General features: G+C 39.2%; 1 protein-coding gene and 1 long non-coding RNA gene across 3 annotated transcripts; both read left to right on the top strand.

Annotated features, from left to right (window-relative positions):
* Positions 1 to 300: 300 nt before the first annotated feature.
* On the top strand, positions 301 to 7917 carry LOC122663732 (pentatricopeptide repeat-containing protein At5g66520-like). The gene is made up of 2 exons (XM_043859370.1): positions 301 to 615; positions 6001 to 7917. Exons 1-2 carry the CDS (start codon positions 375 to 377, stop codon positions 7665 to 7667), a joined length of 1908 nt encoding a protein of 635 aa, XP_043715305.1. The 5' UTR covers positions 301 to 374; the 3' UTR covers positions 7668 to 7917.
* A 354-nt stretch (positions 7918 to 8271) lies between these two features.
* Positions 8272 to 21052, top strand: LOC122663733. Of its 2 annotated transcripts, XR_006333215.1 has the most exons (3): positions 8303 to 8459; positions 20597 to 20706; positions 21039 to 21052. It is a non-coding gene; the product is annotated as an uncharacterized LOC122663733 (long non-coding RNA). The 2 variants fall into 2 exon arrangements; XR_006333214.1 differs by lacking the exon at positions 21039 to 21052 and having other exon boundaries at positions 8272 to 8459; positions 20597 to 20705.
* The last annotated feature ends 722 nt before the right edge of the window (positions 21053 to 21774 follow it).

Genomic DNA, 21774 nt, shown 5'->3' with positions numbered 1-21774 from the left:
CCGTATACACTCATCCCCATCCAATGGCTTTGTGGATGCGCACGATCGTGCACAAAAGTGACAAAACCCTTTCCAAAAAAATTAAAAAAATCATATTTTTTGGGCCTATTTTTTATGGGAAAAAACTGTCCAAAGCACAAACAGGGTTTAAGAGGACAAACCCCAACTCAAAACTAAAGAAAAGCCGACTACATAACTGCAACAGAAATGAAGATGTGTTTCACCGCGAAACTACAGAACAAGCTATCAGTGACTCTGTCCCAGTCCGAACCGCTTCTGAAGCTTTGAACAAACCATTCTTCTCTCCTCTCCTTTCCTCTGGACAGAATAATCTCATTTCACTTTGATCTGTGAGCGTGTTCTCTCACTCTCGCATGGAGATGGCTGCTGCAATTAGTAGCAGACCAACTGCGTTTTATCTTTCCAAATTCTCTTCTTCTCCATCTTCGAATCTCATAAGTTTGATATCTCTTTCTTGGAACAAAGCCATTGGCAATGGAATGGCTTCAATGTCTACGAAAGCGAGGTTTGGATGGTCGAAAGGGGGTGCGGATCTCTTGGAGCGCCCGACATTTGATCATTCTCAGTTTGATCCTACTCCGCAAACTGAGGAAGGTGAGCTTCTTGAATTGAATAGAGCCGTGTTTCTCGTTCTTGTATATTGGTTGGAGAATTCTGTCATTATGGTTTCTTTGATTTTTAGACTGAAAGTGGTAACTGAAACATTAGAATTCTGTCATTATGGCAGAATTGGGTTTCTCTTTTTATTTATTTTCTTTCTTTTCCTCTCTTTTCTACTTCTTTTATCTTCAAGAGAGTTAATCGGTACCATGTTAACCATTTTGGGTGTTTTCCTCTCTCATTTTCAGTTTTGAAATGCTATTTTCTTTTTCTCTTCTGGAATCCCCCCCCCTTCTCATGGGTCATTGGTGTCCTTGCTCAAATACATTTACGTACGAATGCTGCCTTTCATTCTTTACCCTGTTATTATGTCATATATTTTGTTTTTGCCTTGCATTCATATATATATATATATATCGATGGTTATCATGGGAATAGAAACTGAGTTGCTGATGAATTGAGATGGATACAACTTTTCATTTTCTCCTCATATATGAACCTTTTAAGACTTTTGGTTTTGCACAAGAGGTGATTCGTGATAATACATGATTGGGTATAGTGTGTTACTTGATTCAAATTAATGTTTAAACACTGGATTTGGTGCATGTTGCAGTCCCTATGGGTATGGAACATCGGAAAAGATTGAAGAAGAAGCAGAAGAAGAAGAAGAAGAAGAAGGGGGGGGGGGGATTGGAAATGTGAAGCAATGGTAAACCATCAGAAATGGATGCAGATAAATCACAAAGATGAGCTTATTTTAGTAGAAATAAGCCTTGAGTTGGGTTGCATATGTGTTGGCCTTTAGTCCAAGGGTTTTTATTGTAATGGGCCTAAAATAGGTAGAGCTAGGATTATGAGATTAGTTGAGTAGGATTATGGGTGGGGTCTTAGTTTTTATTTTTATGTTACGTTTTTTTCTTAATATTATCTTACCTGGATTAGGTAAGATGTTAGAATTCCAGACTATCCTAGTTCCTAGTGGTAATCTTAGTGGGATGGGTTACTTCAGGCTGGTCATTGGGTGTGTTTCAGCCCTTTGATTATTATTATTATTATTTTCTTTTGGATGAGGTCATTTGTAAACAGTCCCTATGCTTTCTTAGGTTAGCAAACACTATAAATGCATGCAAGGGCCTATTGCCTCTCCATCAATTTTAGAAGTAATACAGTTCAGGTTTTTCAGAAAATGGCTGTGGGTTCTCAGGTGAGCTTGGTGGATTCCAAGTAAGGCTCTGATGAATTCCTTGCATATATTCTATTTTTCTGTTCTACCTATCCTATTCCATACAGGTCAGATCTATTCAGTTTCTTATGCATGCGTTTTCACCTATCTTTTTGTTTGTGGTCTTACAATACCAATAAAGTATTGTCTTGTTTTAGCTCGAATTTCATACATTAGTTTCTGTCATATCGTTCTCTGAAATTCTGTTCTCAGATCTACAATTTCCTGATTGATTAGTACTGTTCTAGACTGCTACTTTTAGTCCTAGTGGCTCTAGGTGATGCAGATTCATCACCGAAATAGGCTTGTTTCACTAGGAATAAGTCTGAGGTTGGGTTATATACATGTTGGGCTTTTGATCCCATGGTTTTTTTTTAATGTAATAGGCCACTTTTATGGGCCTAAAATATGGGTAATTAGGTTGCATACGGGATTCCTTAGTTTTAATTTTATGTAATTAGTGGTCATGTGATCACTTTAGTGATCATGTGACTTGGTTAAGTGTTCATGTGACAACTTAAGTGGTTATGTGATTAATAAGTTAGGCTGGATTAGGACTCTATAAGTCCAGCCATGTTTTGAGTCTATTTCCTTCAGTATTTAAGTTTCCTAGTCAACTTAGGTTACCTAATAGGTTAAGGATTGGGTTAGGCCTTTCCTTTTTCAGTGTAGGAGTCTATTTTTGAGCCTTTTATATAAGGTTGTAAGGGAGGGGAGTGGGGCAAGTATTGAACACGAATTTTGATATTATGAAAAGCTTTTTGTTGCTCTTCTTCTCCATTGAAGATTTTTGTCTTGTGTTTGATCAAGGCTGGTGGGATTGGTGTTTGATCCAATTGACACCTTGTGGTGTGAAGCTCGGGTTGTTCGTTCAAGCTTTGAACTAGCAAGATTTTTCATCAACCTGGTTGGTTATCTGAGTCCTTTCCTCAGTCCCCCCCCCCTCCCTTTTTCTTTTGGTTGTATAGGGATTTTTAGTGCCCTATTTCCTCCTAACTTCCTATTCCTTTTCTCTTAATAAAATCTGTTGTTCATGGGATTTTTTTTTAAAGGAACTTGGGCCAGGAATGGGGGAGCATTGTATTTAAGTTTATTTCATTTTGGGTTTTGAGGAATTGAGAATCCTATGGCTCTCCATTGATTGTTCTATTATTAACTTATGCTGCTAGTTCTTTTATCTGCTTGGATGTGTGGTTTTCCGGTTTAGTCAGGCTTTCTTAAATTAGTGCTCTGTTGATGAGGATATACTTATTCTTTTGAGTTTCAACTTGGTGGCATCATTTCTTGGAAGTTTACTATATCATGCACAATTTGGTGCTATAATGAGTCTCCAACAAGTCCTGTGATTTCTGTCTCAGCTTGGGTGAAGTATAATCAGTTCTAGAATTTCTGGTTTACTTTAACATCTGTAGTTATTTGCTCTTGGGAGTTCAATGATAACATTGGAAGTTAATTTGGGCCCACTATTCAGTAGGTTTAGGGTTTATTAGACCCAATCTTTCATCATCGAGACAGAGTTTATGTATTCTAATGTTTGCATACCCCCCCTTCTTTTGGATAAGTCCTCTATCATAAAAAGAAAAGGAATATCAATTGCCATATGGCTTGTTTTTCGACAAATAAAAATGATATCAGAGGTTTATTATAACCTATTATAACTTCATGATTTTCCTTGCAGAATCTCTTGGCTTTACCATATGGAATTTTGATTTTCATGAAACCTTTTCCTTCTACTGAAAGAACATGATGACAAATAGATAGGTCTGTTACGTCTGTATCTGTTTTTGCAAGTGTGTGCTTATAATTAGAAAATGAAGGTTAAAATTCTTAATAAAACAAAAATTACTGGAAGTTATAGAAAATACATAAATAAGAACTTAGTCATGAATTGAACATGTGATTTGTTCTTGCCCTACCAAATAAATTAATTTTTTTGGCTTTCTATGAATGATGAACCCTTTTTCTTGGGCCACTTGTCTAATGCAAATTGAAGATTCTATTTGGGTTACATCGTGGTTGAAGCTTTAGGTTTGGCAATGGAGGACATGGTTGATTTGTGTCTTTTGTTTTTCATTTCCTCTTTGTGTTCCTTTTTCTCTTTCTTTAACTTATATATTTGGCTATTTTGTACAGGTGCGTCTGTTTGTAACCAAGAAGGTTACAAACAGAATTTGTAACCTTACTTTAGTTGCTCTTTAGCATTACTTATACTCATATGTATGGAGGGATAAATGTGGTAAATTCACTTTAAGTGTTTCTCCCCAGTCAAGCTTGAGCCGACTTGTTCTGAAGTCCAAAATGGAAAATTTTATTTCCAAAATAACCCTCCATTTCGTTTCAAATTTTCAACCTCCACCCCACCCACCGGCATCTCATTGTGCTAAAACATTCCGTAGTTCGTCTTCCTTGTCAATCTGGCTTCATGTTCCCATTAAATAGTCCGACAAAATGTAAATATTAAAATCAGAGATTGGCCTTGGTGGAGACTACTCCTCCCCAACCCTATCTCTTTTTGTCTCCCCAGTCCCTACTCCCCACAGGCCGCAGCATCCCCTCTTGCTCAGTTCCTCGTCATTTCTCACTCAATTCTGTATATACCGCATACCAATGCGATTCTTCTTGTTGATGCGGATGAACTCATCGTTTCTGCAACTTGAAAATTAATCGCGCAAACTTCTACACATATGTCTAGACTCTAGACAGATCTCTTCCCCTTTCCGATTTGATCCTCGTACAGGATTACAATCAATAGACGGTTTAAGCATCTAGACTTTGTCTCATTCTTCCCATGGTGACTAGGTACAGTACAAAATGGGAAAAAAATTGACAAATAAAAGCATTGCATGAATTGGATGTTGCACTGAAAATTTCAATTCACACCTTCGTCCAAGCAACTGAGAAGGGCAAGTTCTTGGACAATGATGGATCTTCCTCTGAGAAGAATCCATGAATCTGGTGCGTTTTACTTTGACGTATAAAAGAAAAACTTCAGAGGCGATTTAGACAGTCCATCCATGGCAAAGATTTTGTTCTAACAAGGATTGCAGACCATGGAGGGCAATGAGAGCGTCTATGCCCCTATCCATTCCATCCATCTTTCAGAGACAAAATTCTGGCTGTAGTAAATGACTGCTTCCATAAGAAGAATTTATGGTTGCAGTATCTTGGATTACTGTGTTTCTCTAAACTTTAACTTCCCTGTGAGTATATCGATGGGAACCCAGTTCCAACATCGTCTTCGCGGGCCGGCCATTGACCTTTCATGCTTCCCTGATCGCACTTACCTTCCATTCTCAATCGTTTTGTGCTCTGTCCTCAGGAAATTTATCCAAATATGAGGAGTGAATATGGCAATGTCATTGATCTGACGGTTTTCTAATGGAAGGGAACTCAGAGTTGTCTCTTGTTTGCTCTTGAGTTGTGATGAGCAGGATGCCACAACCCTGCATACAAAGCTATAGAGTCCTTGCAACTTTGTCTCATTATTTGTGTTCAGAGAGTGAGAGAGATACTGGGGAAGTGAGGGAGAGAGAAAGAGAGGGCGGAGGGAGGGAAGGAAGGAAGTTGGAGCAGCAGAGAAAGAACACCATTTCTATTGTTACAGAATCCAAGGGTAGGAGAAGTCGATGAGATTTTTGTGGCTTTGGCTCAAGTTGAGCCGTTTCTCCAAGTCAAGCTGCATGAATCAATTGAGCTCAAAAGTGAAATTACTCATCTTGTCCTTATTCCAATTTGCACAAAAGATAGAGGCAGTGTTAGAAAAAAGAGGTTACAAAATCTTTTGTAACCGACTTGGTTACAAACAGCTTTACCCATTTTGTAAAGCCACATATCCTCTTAAGTTTTCTAGAATGTTGTCATGTCTTCAAGTCATCTATGTGGAACAAGAGTTATTTAATTGTCTTATTCATATCAAATAGAAGAGTTGCTTGCAGTGGCACTTCAAAAATATTTGAGAAAACTGACTGTTTCAATGATGTAAATTAATTTCTGTGTGTTTAAACTTTTTTTAAATCTTTAATAAATTGAAATTGACATAAAAGTATAACTCTTAAAAATTAGGAAAAGAAAAGAAAAGAAAGAAACAAAACTGGTGGTTTATCTTGCAAGATTCTGTTCAATTTAGAAAGATAAAGTATTTCATTTGAATTTTACAGGAGATATGGGACAGCTGAGTGACAAGAGAGGTGTTTTTAGTGGAGATAGTTACAAGGTTGTGCTGAGTGACAATATATATTTGAAATCAAGCAAGAGAACACTCTCCCTCTTGGAACAATGTCTAACCATGAGAAATATCAAGCAAATTCAGTCCCATCTAATTGTCTCTGGAACCCTTTTCGATCCTTTTGCAGCAGGAAAGCTCATAGCCTGCTGTGCAATCTCCAAACATGGCGATCTTAGTCATGCCTATCTCCTCTTTCGCCATCTCCCCTATCCCACTACCTTTGTTTGGAACACCATGGTAAGAGCTTTTACGGAGAAGCAAGAACCTATTAAAGCTATATCTCTGTATAAGCAAATGTTAGAAAATGGCATCTTACCTAACAATTACACCTTCTCATTCCTTCTCAAGGCTTCTGTTGACCTCTCTGATGTTTTATTTGGTCTTCAGTTACATGCACAAATCATCAAACTTGGTTGGGAATCCTATGATTTTGTCCAAAATGGTTTGATCCATTTGTATGCTACTTGTAATTGTGTTGCTTTGGCTCGTAAATTGTTTGACATGAGTTTAAATCTTGATGTGATTTCATGGACCACAATGATTAATGGCTATGCAAAATCTGGAGAACTTGAAGTTGCACGGAGATTGTTTATTGAGATGCCTGAAAGGAATGCTGTTTCTTGGAGTGCTTTGATCTCTGGTTATGCTCAAGTTGGTATGTTTATAGAGGCTCTTGAACTTTTTAATGAGATGCAACTTTCCGGCTTCCAACCTAACCATGCTGGGATTGTTGGTGCACTCTTGGCCTGTGCTTTTCTTGGGGCTTTGGATCAAGGAAGATGGATTCATACTTACGTGAATAGAAATGCAATGGAATTGGATACAATTCTGGGTACTTCTCTTATTGACATGTTTGCAAAGTGTGGGTGCATAGATACTGCTCTTCAGGTCTTCAATGAGATGCCTGAGAGAGATGTCTTTGCTTTTACATCAATGATTTCAGGCCTTGCGAACCATGGCCAGAGTGCAAGTGCTATTATGTTATTTGGTAAGATGCAGAAGGAAGGAATTAAGCCTAATGAAGTTACGTTTATATGTTTATTAAGTGCATGCAGTAGAATGGGGTTGGTGGAAGAAGGGATGAGATTTTTCAAAAGCATGAGTACAACTTATGGGATTGATCCAGGGGTGGAGCACTATGGATGCCTGGTAGATCTATTGGGGCGAGCAGGATTGCTGGAAGAAGCAGATAGAGTGGTGAGAGATATGCCCATGGAGCCTGACTCATATGTCTTAGGTGCATTACTCAATGCTTGTAGAATGCATGGTGATGTTGAATTGGGAAAAGAAATCGTTGAGAGCTTGTCTAGACGGAGTCTTGACCATGGTGGGGTCCATGTTCTTTTATCTAACATGTATGCCTCAGCTAATCAGTGGGAAGATGTGGCAAAGGTGAGGAAGGGGATGGAAGAGAAGAAAGTGAGGAAGGTGCCTGGATGTAGCTTGATTGAAGTTGATGGTGTTATTCGGGAATTTGTTGTGGGAGATAGGTCTCATTTTCTAATCAAGGAACTCATCTTTTTATTGCTTGGAATGGACAAACAGTTGAAGTCTTTTGGGTTAGATGATGATTTTATATCCATTGAACAATGCCCCTAGCTTGGGAATCATAGGGTTGCAGTTCAGTTGCAAGCAATCAGCTGTTGGTCAGCACCTTGATCCTTGTTATCAGGATTAAAGATCTCTATCCATGTCTTGCAGATTCATTGATTACACATGCAGAGGAGCATCTTTGAAGTTCTTAGACAGAAAGTTTTTCTGTTATTTGGTTATGTACAAACAAGGCTTAGAGATCACAAGTCCATATGGGCTCAATTCAACAGTATTAATCCTGAAAAGTATTATGCTAACAGGCCTTCTTTTAAACACACAAAGGAGAAACAAAAGAAAAACAAATAGAAAATAGAGAGATAGAAGCCTATTTGGCTATCTGAACCAATAGGAGCTTCTCCCATCTAAGAATTAATTGTAAGTTCACAACCACGAACTCCACTTTCATGATCCCAAAATCTTCTTCTCCGTCTCCTCTGAAAACCAAGTTTTATTTTTATTTTGTTTGTAGTCCCTTTTTTCCCATGGAGGTGGCTTCTGCTGGATGTAGATCTCATTTTCTTATCTAAGTCCCTTATTCTTGTCTTCTCTATCCTTGAATTACAACAACTCAGTGTTATCCCAACTAAATGGGGTCGGCTACATGGATCCTTGCCTCCAATCAGCTCTATTCGAGGTCTCTATCCTTGAATTACATACTTGAAATTTGTCACATGGACGACCAGTGGTTTTACTTTCATGTGAGCAAGTTTTTTTTTCATTGAAAGGAGGCATTGTCTATTGGAGTACACAGAGCTCTAGATCACTCCCAATTTGATTCTGTTCGGCAAAGCTGAGAAGGTTTGTTTCTTGAATCAGAAACCCCGAGAGTCCTTTTTTCTTTATATTGAGCTGTGCTTATTTTTCCGTGTTTGTTGGTGAATGAGTGAATAATCTAAATAGGTAAATAGTAATCTGTTACTTTTCTTTTTTCTTAATTTTCTCCCTATTAAAACAGAAATTGGGCTGGAGTTGTTTTATTCGTTAGTTGTAAATTTCATTTAGTTTGGGTCCCAAAATGAAAATTTTTGGTAAATATAGAAATATTCAAAACTACCAATCAATAAATTGTGATAGAATTAATTTTTTTAAATCAGGGTAAAACTTTTCAGAAAGGCTCATCTTGATAAGCTTATCAAGGTGGCCCAAATATCTGCCCCTTGGCAGATTGAATGGGCCCAAATTTTTTAGACGGGTAGACCCAAGGTCCCCTGTTCACATTTAAAATTTCAGTCTAAAAGAGTTTGTCATATTGCAAAATAGAGGTTTGAAAATTCAGGACTATGGGAGAGTGTACGGTAGTGGTTGGAGTGTCGTAGGCCTGCATGTACATACATGGGGATGCATGCTGATACATAAGAAGGTATTTGACTGAATTAAGCTCTGAAATTTGACTCATGGCTAATCCAGACCATGTACTATTAATCCAATGGTTAGAATTATCACATCATCATTCCATGTAGCACAATGAGGATGGGCTGGTTTGACAAGTGTTGAGAGATTAGAATTAGGAGTGAATGCTTGGATGATTAATGATCACCCCAAGCTCTTTATTTATATTATTGAAAATAGAGGACAGAATTACAAATAAGCAATGTGGGACTAAAACCCACATAATAGAAACAAGAATAAAATAGTAAAAAAGTCCAGAATACCCCCACGGTATTCTAGCCCATATAATCCAACACTCCCCCTCAAGTTGGAGCATATATGTTGTGCATGCCCAACTTGACTAGGATAGGAAGAAACACTTTGCCACTTAGCTCCTTGGTGAACACATCGGCTAACTGATTAGTAGACTTCACAAAGGGAACACAGATGAGTCCGGCTTCGAGCTTCTCCTTGATGCAATGTCGGTCAACCTCAACATGCTTAGTATGATCATACTGGACAGGGTTATGAGCAAATGCTAATGGCTGCTTTATTATCACAATAAAGCATCATGGGAAGATGGACAGTAACACCAATATCCTGCAACAATCCTCTAAGCCACAAAAGTTCGAAGATTCCTTGTGCCATTGCACGGAACTCTGCTTCAGCATTGGACCTTGCCACAACATTCTGCTTCTTGCTACGCCACGTGATAAGGTTTTCACCCACAAAAAAACAATAGCAAGAAATTGATTTTCTGTCAGTAGAGCCAGCCTTATCGGCATCAGTATAAGCTTCAACCTTCAGATGACCATTGGTAGAGAGAAGAATTCTTTTTCCTAGAGCAGACTTCAAATATCGTAAAATACGAAGGACTGCCTCCATATGAGAGGAATAAGAATCATGCATAAACTGGCTCACCAAACTTACAGCAATGGCTATGTCAGGTCGTGTGTGAGAGAGATAGATTAGTTTGCCCACTAATCGCTGATAACGGCCTTTGTCGACAGGTTCACCCTCTTTCTCCCTAAGTCTTGGAGAAGCTTCCATAGGAGTATTTGAAGAATGACAACCTAACAACCCAGTCTCAGACAATAGATCTAGGATATATTTCCTTTGAGAAAGAAAGATGCCCTTTGAAGATCGAGCAACTTCTATCCCTAAAAAATACTTTAGAGTCCCCAGATCCTTTACTTCAAACTCACGGCCAAGGAAGTGCTTCAATTTCTTGATAGCATCACCATCATTACCAGTGACCACAATATCATCCACATAGACTATGAGAATAGTTACTTTGTCACCAACTCGTCTGATGAACAAAGTGTGATCAGCATTGCTTTGCGTATATCCTACTGAAATCATAGCCTTGTAAAACCTGCCAAACCAGGCTCTAGGTGACTGTTTCAAACCATAAAGAGCACATTTTAATTTACAGACCTTGTCCCTGGTCCTGTCATCAGAGAAACCTGGTGGAACATCCATGTATACCTCTTCCTCAAGCTCCCCATGGAGGAAGGCATTCTTTACATCCAACTGCTGAAGATTCCACCCAAGATTTGCAGCACAAGATAATAACACCCTTATAGTGTTGAGTTTCGCTACTGGTGCAAAGGCCTCCTGATAGTCAACTCCATAAGTTTGAGTGAACCCCTTTGCAACCAGTCGTGCCTTATAATGATCCACTGTCCCATCTGCCTTCTGTTTGACCACAAATACCCATTTACATCCAACTGGTTTTTTCCCTAGAGGAAGAGCCACAAGATCCCACGTATTATTTTTGTGTAGTGTTCTCATTTCTTCCAACATTACTGCCTTCCACTTTCCATTTGTAGATGCTTCTTGCCAATTTTTAGGAATGGAAACAGAAGAAAGAGAAGATACAAATGCACGAAAAGAAGGAGAAAGAGAACTATAAGAAACAAAACGAGATATGGGATGCAGAGTGCAAGTCCTTGTACCTTTGCGATGAGCAATAGGTAGGTCGGAGGAAGAGGGCTTACCAGGAGAGGAAGAATCTAGATCTTAAGCCGGCAACTGGATGGGTATCGGTGCTACAGTGGATTGAAACTGCCCTCTTTTGGTGCTTCCCTTTTTAAAGGTGATCATATTGGAGTTGTCAATCTTTTTCTGAAACTCACCAATAGTTCTTTGGACAGGAGTCAGCTCCCCCTGAATAGGAACATCAGCAATACTCTTTCCCATGGTCTCCCCTGTAAAGGACTCCCTTCGGATGCGGAGGGAACAACCAGAGGAGGCTGGGCAGCAGCCAAGGGAGATTGGGCAACTGTCAAAGGAGGCTGGACAACAGCGGTAGGTGGCTGGACAGTAGCTGTAGGTGGCTGGACAACAGCCGTAGGGGTTAGAAAAGGAGGAACCTCAAAAGACAGCACATCTTCACTAGAACTCTCCCCCTGAAGAGGTGGTGAAGAATAATAGGACACGGTCTCATGAAAAATAACATCCATACTGACCAAAGTACAGCAGGAAGGGGGGTGCTAGCACTTGTAACCCTTCTGGGTTGGAGAATAACCCAAGAAAATACAACGTAACCCCCTAGGTTCAAGTTTGCCTGAGATTTTGTATCTCTAGCATAACACACACAACCAAATACCTTGGGAGTAACAACAAAGGAGGAATTCCCCAGTAAAACTTCAGCTGGACTATGGGAGTCAAGAACCTAGGAAGGTAGCCTATTGATGAGAGAGGCAGCAGTGAGGACAGCGTCGCCCCAATACTGAGATGGGACATGTCTAGCAAACATCAAAGCCCTGGCCACCTCTAACAAGTGGCGGTTTTTCCTTTCTGCCACACCATTCTGGGCAGGGGTATCAACACAACTGGTCTGATGAACAATACCATGGTCAGCTAGATAGTTTTGAAATTGAAATTCTTTATACTCGGTTCCATTATCACTTCTCAATATTTTGAGAGTAGCCTGGAACTGAGTTTGGACCATTTTATGAAAATGCCGAAAACACTCAAAAACCTGATTTTTTGTGTGTAAAAGATACACCCATGTGTGCCTAGACTGATAGTCAATAAAAGAAACAAACCATCAGTGACCAGAAAGAGATGTTTTACGACTAGGACCCCAAACATCAGAATGCACCAATTGAAAACAAGAAGAACTCCTTTTATTTGATAAAGAATAAGTAGATCGTGTTTGTTTGGCCGGAATATAAGCCTCACAAAAAAAGTTATCCTTAGTACATGGGGTGACCAAACTAGGAAATACATGTGCTAAAATTCCTAATGGAGGGTGACCTAATCTAGAGTGCCATTGGTAAAGTGCAGAAAAGACCAAGGAGTTCTGTGGTAGCGGAGAAGGTAATGGTGGTGGAGAGGGACGACCATCTTCAAGCAGGTACAATCCACCATGTAATTTACCCAATCAAATCATCTTCCCAGAGTTCAGATCCTGAAAAACACAATGGGAAGGAAACAAAGTTACTTTGCAATTAAGATCACGAGTAATACTACTAATAGAAAGAAGGTTAGTAGTAAAATTAGGAATATGTAAAACAGAGGACAAAGGAAGAGAAGAAGTACAATTGATGATCCCTTTCCCAGATATGGAGGAAAGGGAACCATCAGCTACTTTGACCTTGTCTTTCCCAGAAGTGGGAGAATAATGATGGAACACTAGAGGAACCGGTCATGTGATCTGTAGTTCTAGAATCTATGATCCAAGGATGGGAAGCTACAGAAGCACAGTGTCCACCAAATGGAATACCTGACCGGGCAAAGTGTGAACCTGAAGGAGCAGCGGAGTTGGCAGTATCAGCAGATGTAGTAGAGGCAGTAGTAGCGGAAGTCCTTAGCACACGTAGGAATGCCTGTAGATCATCCTGGGATAGACCAATGTCACTATGTCAGTAGCAGGGGCTATAGTAACAGTCTCAGTGTGATGAGCCTTGTTCTTTGGCTTTGCATTTGTTTTGACAGTCCTGTTTGCTTTGAAGTCAGCTGGTTTCCCATGAAGTTTCCAGCACTTCTCTTTGGTGTGGTAGGGTCACTGTAGTTGAATCACCAAGAGAAGCAGTGCCAACAGGTGCAAGAGTAGCCGGGGCAGCAGCCTTGAGGGCTGATCTGTTAGTAATAGGTGGGTGCAACATACCAGCCCTATGGTTTTCCTCAGAGGACACCAAGGCATAGGATTGTTCAAGTGTGGGAAAAGGCTTATGGCCCAATACTTGAACACGAATTTGGTCATACTCCACATTTAAACCAGCCAAAAAATCATACACTCTGATCTTGTCCACTTGCTTCTTATATGAAGCAATGTCAGCAACTGTAGTAGGGTGGAAATCAGAGAAGTGGTCCAATTGTTGCCACAGACTGCGTAGAGTAGCATAGTATTTGGAGACCGAAAATTCTCCCTGAGTAGTGTGGAGGACCTTCTGCCTGAGTTCATATACTTGGGCATCATTGCCAAGCTGCCTGTAAGTTTCCTTGCAAGCAGCCCAAATCTGAGAGGCTATATGAAGGAGAAGAAAATTATGTTGCAGATCTGAAGTCATAGAACCAATCAGGTAGGACATGAGAACACCATTGTTGGAAAGCCATCTTTCTTGAGCATGACCAGTCTCAGTTGGCATAACAGTGGTGCCATTAATGTGACCAGTAAGGCCACGACCAGCAATGGCAAAGGAAGCAGACCGAGACCAAAGCAAGTAATTAAAACCATCCAATTTGATTGGATTAGTAGGAAAGGTATGAAATTCTGATTTGCCTTGGCCATCACCAACAGAAGTTGCAGTAGAATTAGCTGAGTCATCCATGATGACAGAGAAGTTGGAGTGATGAGAAACCCAAGAATCCCTTCAAGGTAAGGGCTGAAATTTGGTGGAGAACCCTCTTTTAATATAGGGAGAGATGTCTCAAAAACCAGCAGCATCTGACAGAGAAATCTTTGAGATCGCCTTTTTCAGGGTTTTGAAAAAAAATCCTGATTTTGCTGAAATCGATGGAGGGCTGATTGCTGACAAAGAAACACCAGATAGAGCTGAAACTTGGATCGAGTATGCTTCTAATAGGACTGAAGTACTCCTTCAAAAACCAGCCCCAATGGAAACCTGAACTCCTAGATCGATATTTTTCAGGGTTTTGGAGAAAACCTTGATTTGATGAAAAGAAATCGATCTAGGTCTTCAATCTTGTTGGAGATAGGAATTGAGCCAAAGAAATAAATACTGCTGCAGTTCTTGAGTCTTCAATGAGGTAGATTGGTCCCTTGGCAAGGTGTGGAAGCAATCCAAAAAAAAAACTGAAGAAGCAAATATCGCAGGCAGCAAGAGCTCTTCCATATCGATCAAAAAACTGTATCATAGGATGAGGTAAAAGGGGGGCAGCAACTGGATCTGTCGATCACCTCATCAGTGCTGCCCTAGTGGGAGAATGATGGAGAGAAGAGATCAAAACAGATGAGGGTGGGTGGGAAGAAGAGATCGAGATTGAAAGGGAGGAGGGGGGAAATCGAGAATGGAATGAAATTCCCTAGTTCAAACCTGCTCTGATGCCATGTTGAGAGATTAGAATTAGGAGTGAATGCTTGGACGATTAATGATCACCCCAAGTTCTTTATTTATATTATTGAAAATAGAGGACAGAATTACAAGTAAGCAGTGGGACTAAAACCCACATAATAGAAACAAGAATAAAACCCCCCGCGGTATTTTGGCCCATATAATCCAACAACAAGCTTATGAAAACAGGCCGCTCAATTGAGGTTTTCCCTTTTAATTAATGAAGTTCTAGACCAAACGAGATATTCAATTAATTTATTTTAGAAAAAATGAGATTCTGAAAGTTTTCACTGTTTCCCTTTATTTGTAGGCCTTTTAATTAAGTCTAGCCTAAAAATAACTTTTCTCAGTGCACTAAAAATAGTAGTATCAAGGGGAACTTTTTAGAAAGAATTGATGGAGGTCATGCACTGTTTTGTCATTTTGATTAGTAGTTGGTATATTATATTATAAAAAGGAAAGTCAAATTTCTATAGAAGGAAGAGGAAAATACAAACATGCAAAGAGGGAATCTTACTTGTATGTCAGTCATGTTGCATGTTTTCAGTGCAGGATAGTTTGTCCTCTTTGAATATAAAATGGATTTTAGCTGAAGCGGAAGCTGAAATTTGAGGGAATTCTAAGAATCTATATAATTACCTCTCCAAAGGGCTTTAATGTTTTTGAGGTGAGGTTGGTGCTGAAACTGAAATTTGGCTGCTATCTGTCATAACTGTGGATGACATGCTCTTCTAGAGGGCCTGTTAATTGCCATTCCCCTTTGTCAATTTGATGCCAATTTATGTCCGCAGGATTGATGCCTCTCTATGATTGATTTGATGGTATATCTGGACACAATTACTGAGCTTCTTGCGGAAGCTGAAATTGGTTGCCCTAGGTCTCAACATTAGCTTCCCAGTAGCAGTGAATGCTAAACTTTTCTCTGAAAGGTTTTGTTAATTGCTCTCCACTATAATCCTTTCCTTAATCATGTCTTTGGAGAGTGTACTTCCCGTGCATTGATTTGTTGATATATGTAGATAACTTTAGAATTCTCATGGCATGTAGGACAAATGGGAAAGCATTACTGCTCCCATTAAGTTTTGAATCATGTTTTCAGGTATTTTTTGCTGTAGGAACTGTTACTATGAGGACAACTCAAGTTTAACTAAAGAGCAACGGGGTCTTGACATGGACTGATGTGCATGTGAGCAGAAAGCATGCATGTGCACATGCACATATTATGAGAAAATCTGTTTTAATTGGTACATTGAATGATGAAGAATTTCAAAATATTGAGAAATACGCTGTGGTTGTCAACTTGTCATCCATAAATTTAAGTGGAATATTTAAGTTGTACAAATAAAAAATAAAAATAAGAATAAAAGACAAAAAAGGGAGATTTTTATTAAAATGCAAGATAGCAACTGTGAGTTGCATGATGGCATTTGTAAGAATGATTAGATTTGTATTTTAGAAATATAATCTGTTTTTGTTACAGGTGGTTATATTCGACAGCTGAGGGACAAGAGAGGTGCAGGTAGTGGAGACAGTTACAAGGTTTTGCTGGTTGATGATGAACACCATACTGAAAAATTAGGTAATCTCTCTCTCTCTCTCTCACACACACACACACACACACACATATACACATACATCACTTTTATAAATTGCAGCCCAAAAGCATTATACCATGGAGGCACAATCAACGGTTCAATTTTGGTCAATATTCTTATGGCTATGGAAATGGTTCAACTTCAACATAGGTGGTCATGTGATTGAGTTTTGGCTTTGAAATGTGCAATGAAACCAGAAGCTGCCATTGTGAAGGGAGAGGACTGCCAAAAGAGACAATCCATGAATCCACACATAGCTTCGGCAGTCCCTCCAATTGTATATATAGTTTAACCAAGTACAATCTTGCAAGGACTAAGACTCCTCTGTCCTTGCAGTAGTAGAGAACAAATGAGAACTAACTAAGCTAAGCCTTACTTGGCTATAACAACTAGAAACAGAATATAACTCAATGAAACAAACTAAACAGCTCGCTACCGCAGGGACTGACGATAATACCCCTGTGGTATTACAAACATAACTTAACAAAATGTTTGACAGATGGCTAACACACAGTCCCTTATCTAACGGTTAGAATTGCTTCATTAGGACTTCATTGATTTGATATGAAAAGGAAGAAACTTACTAGATGGTGGGCTATATTTTTGAGATTGGTCATGGAACTAGACACATGGACACTTCAAAGAGTGTTTGATGTAGGAGAATCATAGAGTTGGGCTTATTTGAGTGATTTTAGTGCAAATAAGCTTTAAGTGGGTTACACATGTATTGGGTCTTTGGTCCAAAGGGTTTTCTTTGTAATGGACCACTTTAATAGGCTTAAAATAAATGTAGGAATTAGGTGTACAAAATTTAGTAGTCGTATAAGTTGAAGTCAAGTCTTAATGTAAAAGTCTGAGTCATAGTTTTTTTTAGGAAAGCTTCAAAGCTCTTGGCATCAGTTTCGGTTTAGTTTTTCCTTTTGTCATTTGGTTTTTCACTTTTTAGTTTGTTAAATTGAGAGACTACGCAGATTCTATAAATAGTTTGTAAGGCTATGATGCTGATGCAGGGGAGTTTTTAACTTACTCCCGAAGAAAGAAGAAAACCAAACAGGCCTTAGTGGCCAATAACTTAAAGGAAGCTGGGCTTCTTCAAGTCCAGCCTGACATGGGACTTTAAAGCCCATTAGTGGGATATGTTTTAGTTGTTTATTTATTTATTTTTTTCATCAAAAAGGCAACAACCGATTCTCCATTCATAAAAATTGTTGGTTGGAAAATAGCATTTAATTAGTCTGTTAAAGATAAAACATCTGAGAGAGAGTCCTTTCCTTTAAAATGTGGTCTAGAGTACAACAAAAAATGCTAGCTTGGCAATGCAACCTATAAGATCTCCCTTGGAATATCTCTCTATTCACTGAGCCTCCAATTCCACACTCCTCCCAGGGCCTCTCGCAGGGGAGCTCTCTATTCACTGAGCCTCCAATTCCACACTCCTCCCAAGACCTCTCAAAGGGGAGCATAACCTAAGGATCACTCACCATATTTGGGAGGTAAATGGGCAATCAAAGAATAGATGGTCTCTAGTTTCCAGTCCCACCCAACAGAAACAACAAAAAGGAGCTACCTGAACAGATCATCTCTGGAGTTGTCTCTATTTGGAAGGGTGTCAACCATACACCTCCAAATGGTGAAAGATTATCGAGAGATACAAGAATGGAACCAAACACATGATGTCCAAGGTAGCTTTGGGTGAGGGCTTCTCAACATTTCCTAGGCTGATTTAGTGGAAAATAGGCTATTAGGGTTGCCTTTCCATATAATGGAGTCCGAGATCGATTCACTAAGTCTCCCAATATGCTCAGTTGATCCCATACCTGAATGAGGTCCATTGAAGTAGCAGGGCTACAGTTCCAACCACCTGCTCTAAGAATGGATTGAACCATTGCAAGCCTGTCTGAACCAACATCATAACGTATATAATTAACATAGGTAAGAATCAGAATCCTGTTACGATGCCAAGGACCAACAAAATTCTAGTGGCAAGGCCATTACGAATAATATGGTGAATGAATGGTCTCACACGGTCCCGGTATTTAAGGATCTTCCTCCACACTCAAAGAACAATCCTGGGGAGGGGGGGGGGGGCTTCACAGTCTAAATGGAATCACCTATCAAATATCTATGACTCACCCATAAGGATTCCTTCTGGGAGGCCACCCACCAGATATGCTTCAAAATACCAGCCCAATTCATATCTTTAATCCGCTTCACTCCCAAACCACCCTCCTCCCTTGACCTGCAAATAAAGTCTCAAGAAACATAATGAATCCTCCTCTCCAAGCTAGGTCTAGACCAAAGAAAGTTGGAGAACATAGACTCTAACTTCGAGATGACACAACTCGGGAACCCGAATAAACCTGACCAATATATATAACTAGCTTGCAATACAGAAGTAATAAGCTGGAGCCTTCCTGCATAAGACAAGAACCTGGACTCCCACCCTTCAAGCCGCTTTCTCACTAAATCTATAAGGGGAGAACAATCAATTGCCTTCAACTTGCCCAAAATCAGAGGGACCCCAAGGTATCTGATAGGAAGCTCAGTGTAAGAGAAACTTGTCAACTCCACCAACTGATTCTGCAAATGGGGCTGAACACTTCCAAAAATAATAGAGGACTTACAACCACAGGACACTTAAAAGGAAACCCTCTACACTAGGTAAAGTTCTTTAACTTAATAAAACAACTTAAACTAACCTAATAAAGTAAATCCTGTATTCCTACCTCCTACTCCTAATTTTGGCCCATTAAGTGGCCCATTACAAAGAAAACCCATTGGACCATAGGCCTAACACAGATATAACCCAACCCAAGGCTTGTTTTCACTAAAATAAGCACAATTCTATGTTTTATCTACATCAATTCTCTCCGGCTTGAAAAAACTTGAATTCGAGTTTTGTAGTGATGAGGGGGAAACATGTGAGTAGTAGTTTTGACCATTCCCAAATATAACTATGGTGATGCAGGGATGTTAGGAATAAAGTCTTCATCCCAGGGAGTTTTCTCTTCAAAGTATTAAGGTGGATTCACAAACTCAATAAATTCTCCGACAATAAAAATATCATCAGGGGTGGTGACAGCTAGGTGCGGAGTGTACTCGAAGTATTCCTTAATCATGACCTTATCTGGTTCCTATCTACCCCCCACAATGATTTTTGATATTGAAGTTTCCAGTTTTCTGCAACTTTCTGTATTGTGGATTCTCAAGCAGTTTTGTTGGATTCCAAATCCATAGTAGGTGGACTCCTGTATATATCCATTTTTTTAATTACTTTAGTTTTCTTCAAATTCCATGTCGATTTTCTAATGTTATTTGCACCTAGCAGCCCCCCCCACCCCCCCCCCCCTCCCCGGTGGTTTTAACTTCTATTTCATCTTGGTTATATCTCTCAATCTAGTTCTTTCTCAAATTTGATATTTGAGATTCTCTTATCATTGTTTCTTGAATTCTGTTATCAGTTCTTAGAGTATTAGATCATATTCTCAGATCTCATCAACCTGCTGATAGGGCTTGTTACTATGGTCCTTCAAGCTGACTCAAGCCCATGTGATCAGGTTCTGTTGAGATCTTTTTTTTCCCCCCCTATTCAGCCACTTTTGGTTCTTATTGGTCCCTTTATTCTCTTGCTTTGACTTCCTTTTGAGTTATGCTTCTTTAATTTCCTTGTTTAGTCTGATTTCTGTAGTTATAATTTTACCTTTTCCTTTTGTCATAAATCCAATTATGCCCTAATTCCTATTTTGTCATTGTATCTTTAATATCCATATCTGTCCTTTCCCAAAAACTTCACTTATTGTGGTTGGAAATTCTACCCTTTCGCTGATCCTTTCTTCTTGGGTCTATTCTTTGGATTCGAGAGATACTGAATTGCATTAATGTTATATCTATAGAATGTTTGGATTGGCCACATCAGCTCATCACATGGCTGAACAAAACTGCAGAGTTGATGAACCCTATCTAGGAACTCAAAATATCGAACAACTATATTTCATTGGAAGTGTGACCAACTGGATAGGTCGATTTCTTCCCTGAATTACTGGCTATAAATGTTTCTCATTATTAATGAGGATGAATTAGCCACAATTAAGGTTTATAGGGTTTGACCTTTTGTTGTACTAAATGTTCTGTTCATTTTCCCCTATTAGCAATACAATGTCTGTTATCGGTGTATTTAAAAAAAAAAAAGTGGGGTATCATTTGAATTGGCATGACTTATAAGCAAGTCAGTATCTTAGGTTTCTTGGAGGCCATACTGTCAACCAAATTTCAGTTATATATATCATGGGCTCAAAATAAAAAAACAAGTCTGACAAAATAAATTCCTGTATATGTGTATTATGTATTCTGTGTACATTTGCATGTTTTTTTAAAAAGGGCCATTACACAGTGTTGGTCCTGCCTATGCATGAATATGTGTACTAAATTTGTTTATGATCATTTGTAGTGTCACAAGTCTTACCGCAAGTGGTGCCATCCATTACTTCTGATGATGCAAGAAAACTCTTCTACGAATCACGTCAGAATGGTGTGGCTGTTGTTATAGTTGCTGTGAAGGTACTGCTTTCTTTTTCTTGTCTTTTGTTTTGGACATCATTGATTTTATATAAATTGATTTCACTTCCCTTCCCTTTTATTTTTCTTACAACCAGACAGCCTCAATAATATCAGTTGGTATGAGTTTGTAGACGTGGACTCCCAAGTTGACATCATATCATGAGGTTTAGACTTTTATTAGACGTTACTGAATATGGTTAGCTATTACTAGGGATGGTGAAAGTGTAGGTGAATGTCAACTTAAATGCCTCACACTCTTGTGTCACAAAGCATGCGATTCTTTCCATCTTATCCTTGTACCTAATGAACTGAAATTCATATTGGGTGTGCAGGAGCATGCTGAATTTTATTCACAGACGATGATACATTTGGGACTGCGATCAATCATTGAACCTGATTCAAATACTGTGTAAATTGGTGCGGGTCTCCGAATTTTAGAGATTGATCAAATTGGAGCAGCAATACTAAAGGTTTGGCCCCAACACAGTTTTGAAATCACCATTCTTCGGATTAAACTGATATATACACTGAAGGGAGGATGTAATGACTATAATGAATTTTTTGATATATAGATCTTAATTCTTTTTCTAAAGAAGAAATAGAGAATAGAGGGGAGGAATAAAAAAGGAATAATTTTCCTCTTGCAAAGGCAACTATCTACATGAAGCCCATGTACAGCTGTTTAGAAGATTGAATCTCTGTCTTGGGGCAAAGGGTCAGAGTACAATCTATGGATAGAATTTCTGGTCACAGGGTTGCCCTTGGAGAGTAGCTTAGGGTCACCATTGGGTTTGAAGGGGGAGGAGTACTTCAGGGTCAAGGCCAGTCTTGTTTGGTGGTTACATTCAATAATAACATTTAGAGCAGCTTCTATGACTGAATTGTCTATACTCCTTTCTGCTAATGCAGCTGCTCTTGGGAGATTTCAGGTGCACTCCATTCAACTTTTACACCTCTTAAAAATTTATTCAATTGCAAAATTGATTGCATTCTAGAAAAGGATAAAGTTTTTCTTAACAGTGCGGTGAGCGGAAATCCACCATCCTAGGCCCTAGGGTACTAGATACC

This window comes from Telopea speciosissima, chromosome 6, assembly GCF_018873765.1.
Source record: "Telopea speciosissima isolate NSW1024214 ecotype Mountain lineage chromosome 6, Tspe_v1, whole genome shotgun sequence".
Lineage (NCBI taxonomy): Eukaryota > Viridiplantae > Streptophyta > Magnoliopsida > Proteales > Proteaceae > Telopea > Telopea speciosissima.
The sequence above is the reverse complement of the archived record's forward strand: the minus strand, read 5'-3'. Positions and strand labels throughout refer to the sequence as shown.

What these genes read in the sequence shown, in the direction of transcription:
- LOC122663732 (XM_043859370.1), top strand. Translation starts at nt 375, where the DNA reads ATGGAGATGGCTGCTGCAATTAGTAGCAGACCAACTGCGTTTTATCTT. An exon ending in TACTCCGCAAACTGAGGAAG is followed by an intron (nt 616 to 6,000) that starts GTGAGCTTCTTG and finishes TGAATTTTACAG; the next exon opens with GAGATATGGGACAGCTGAGT.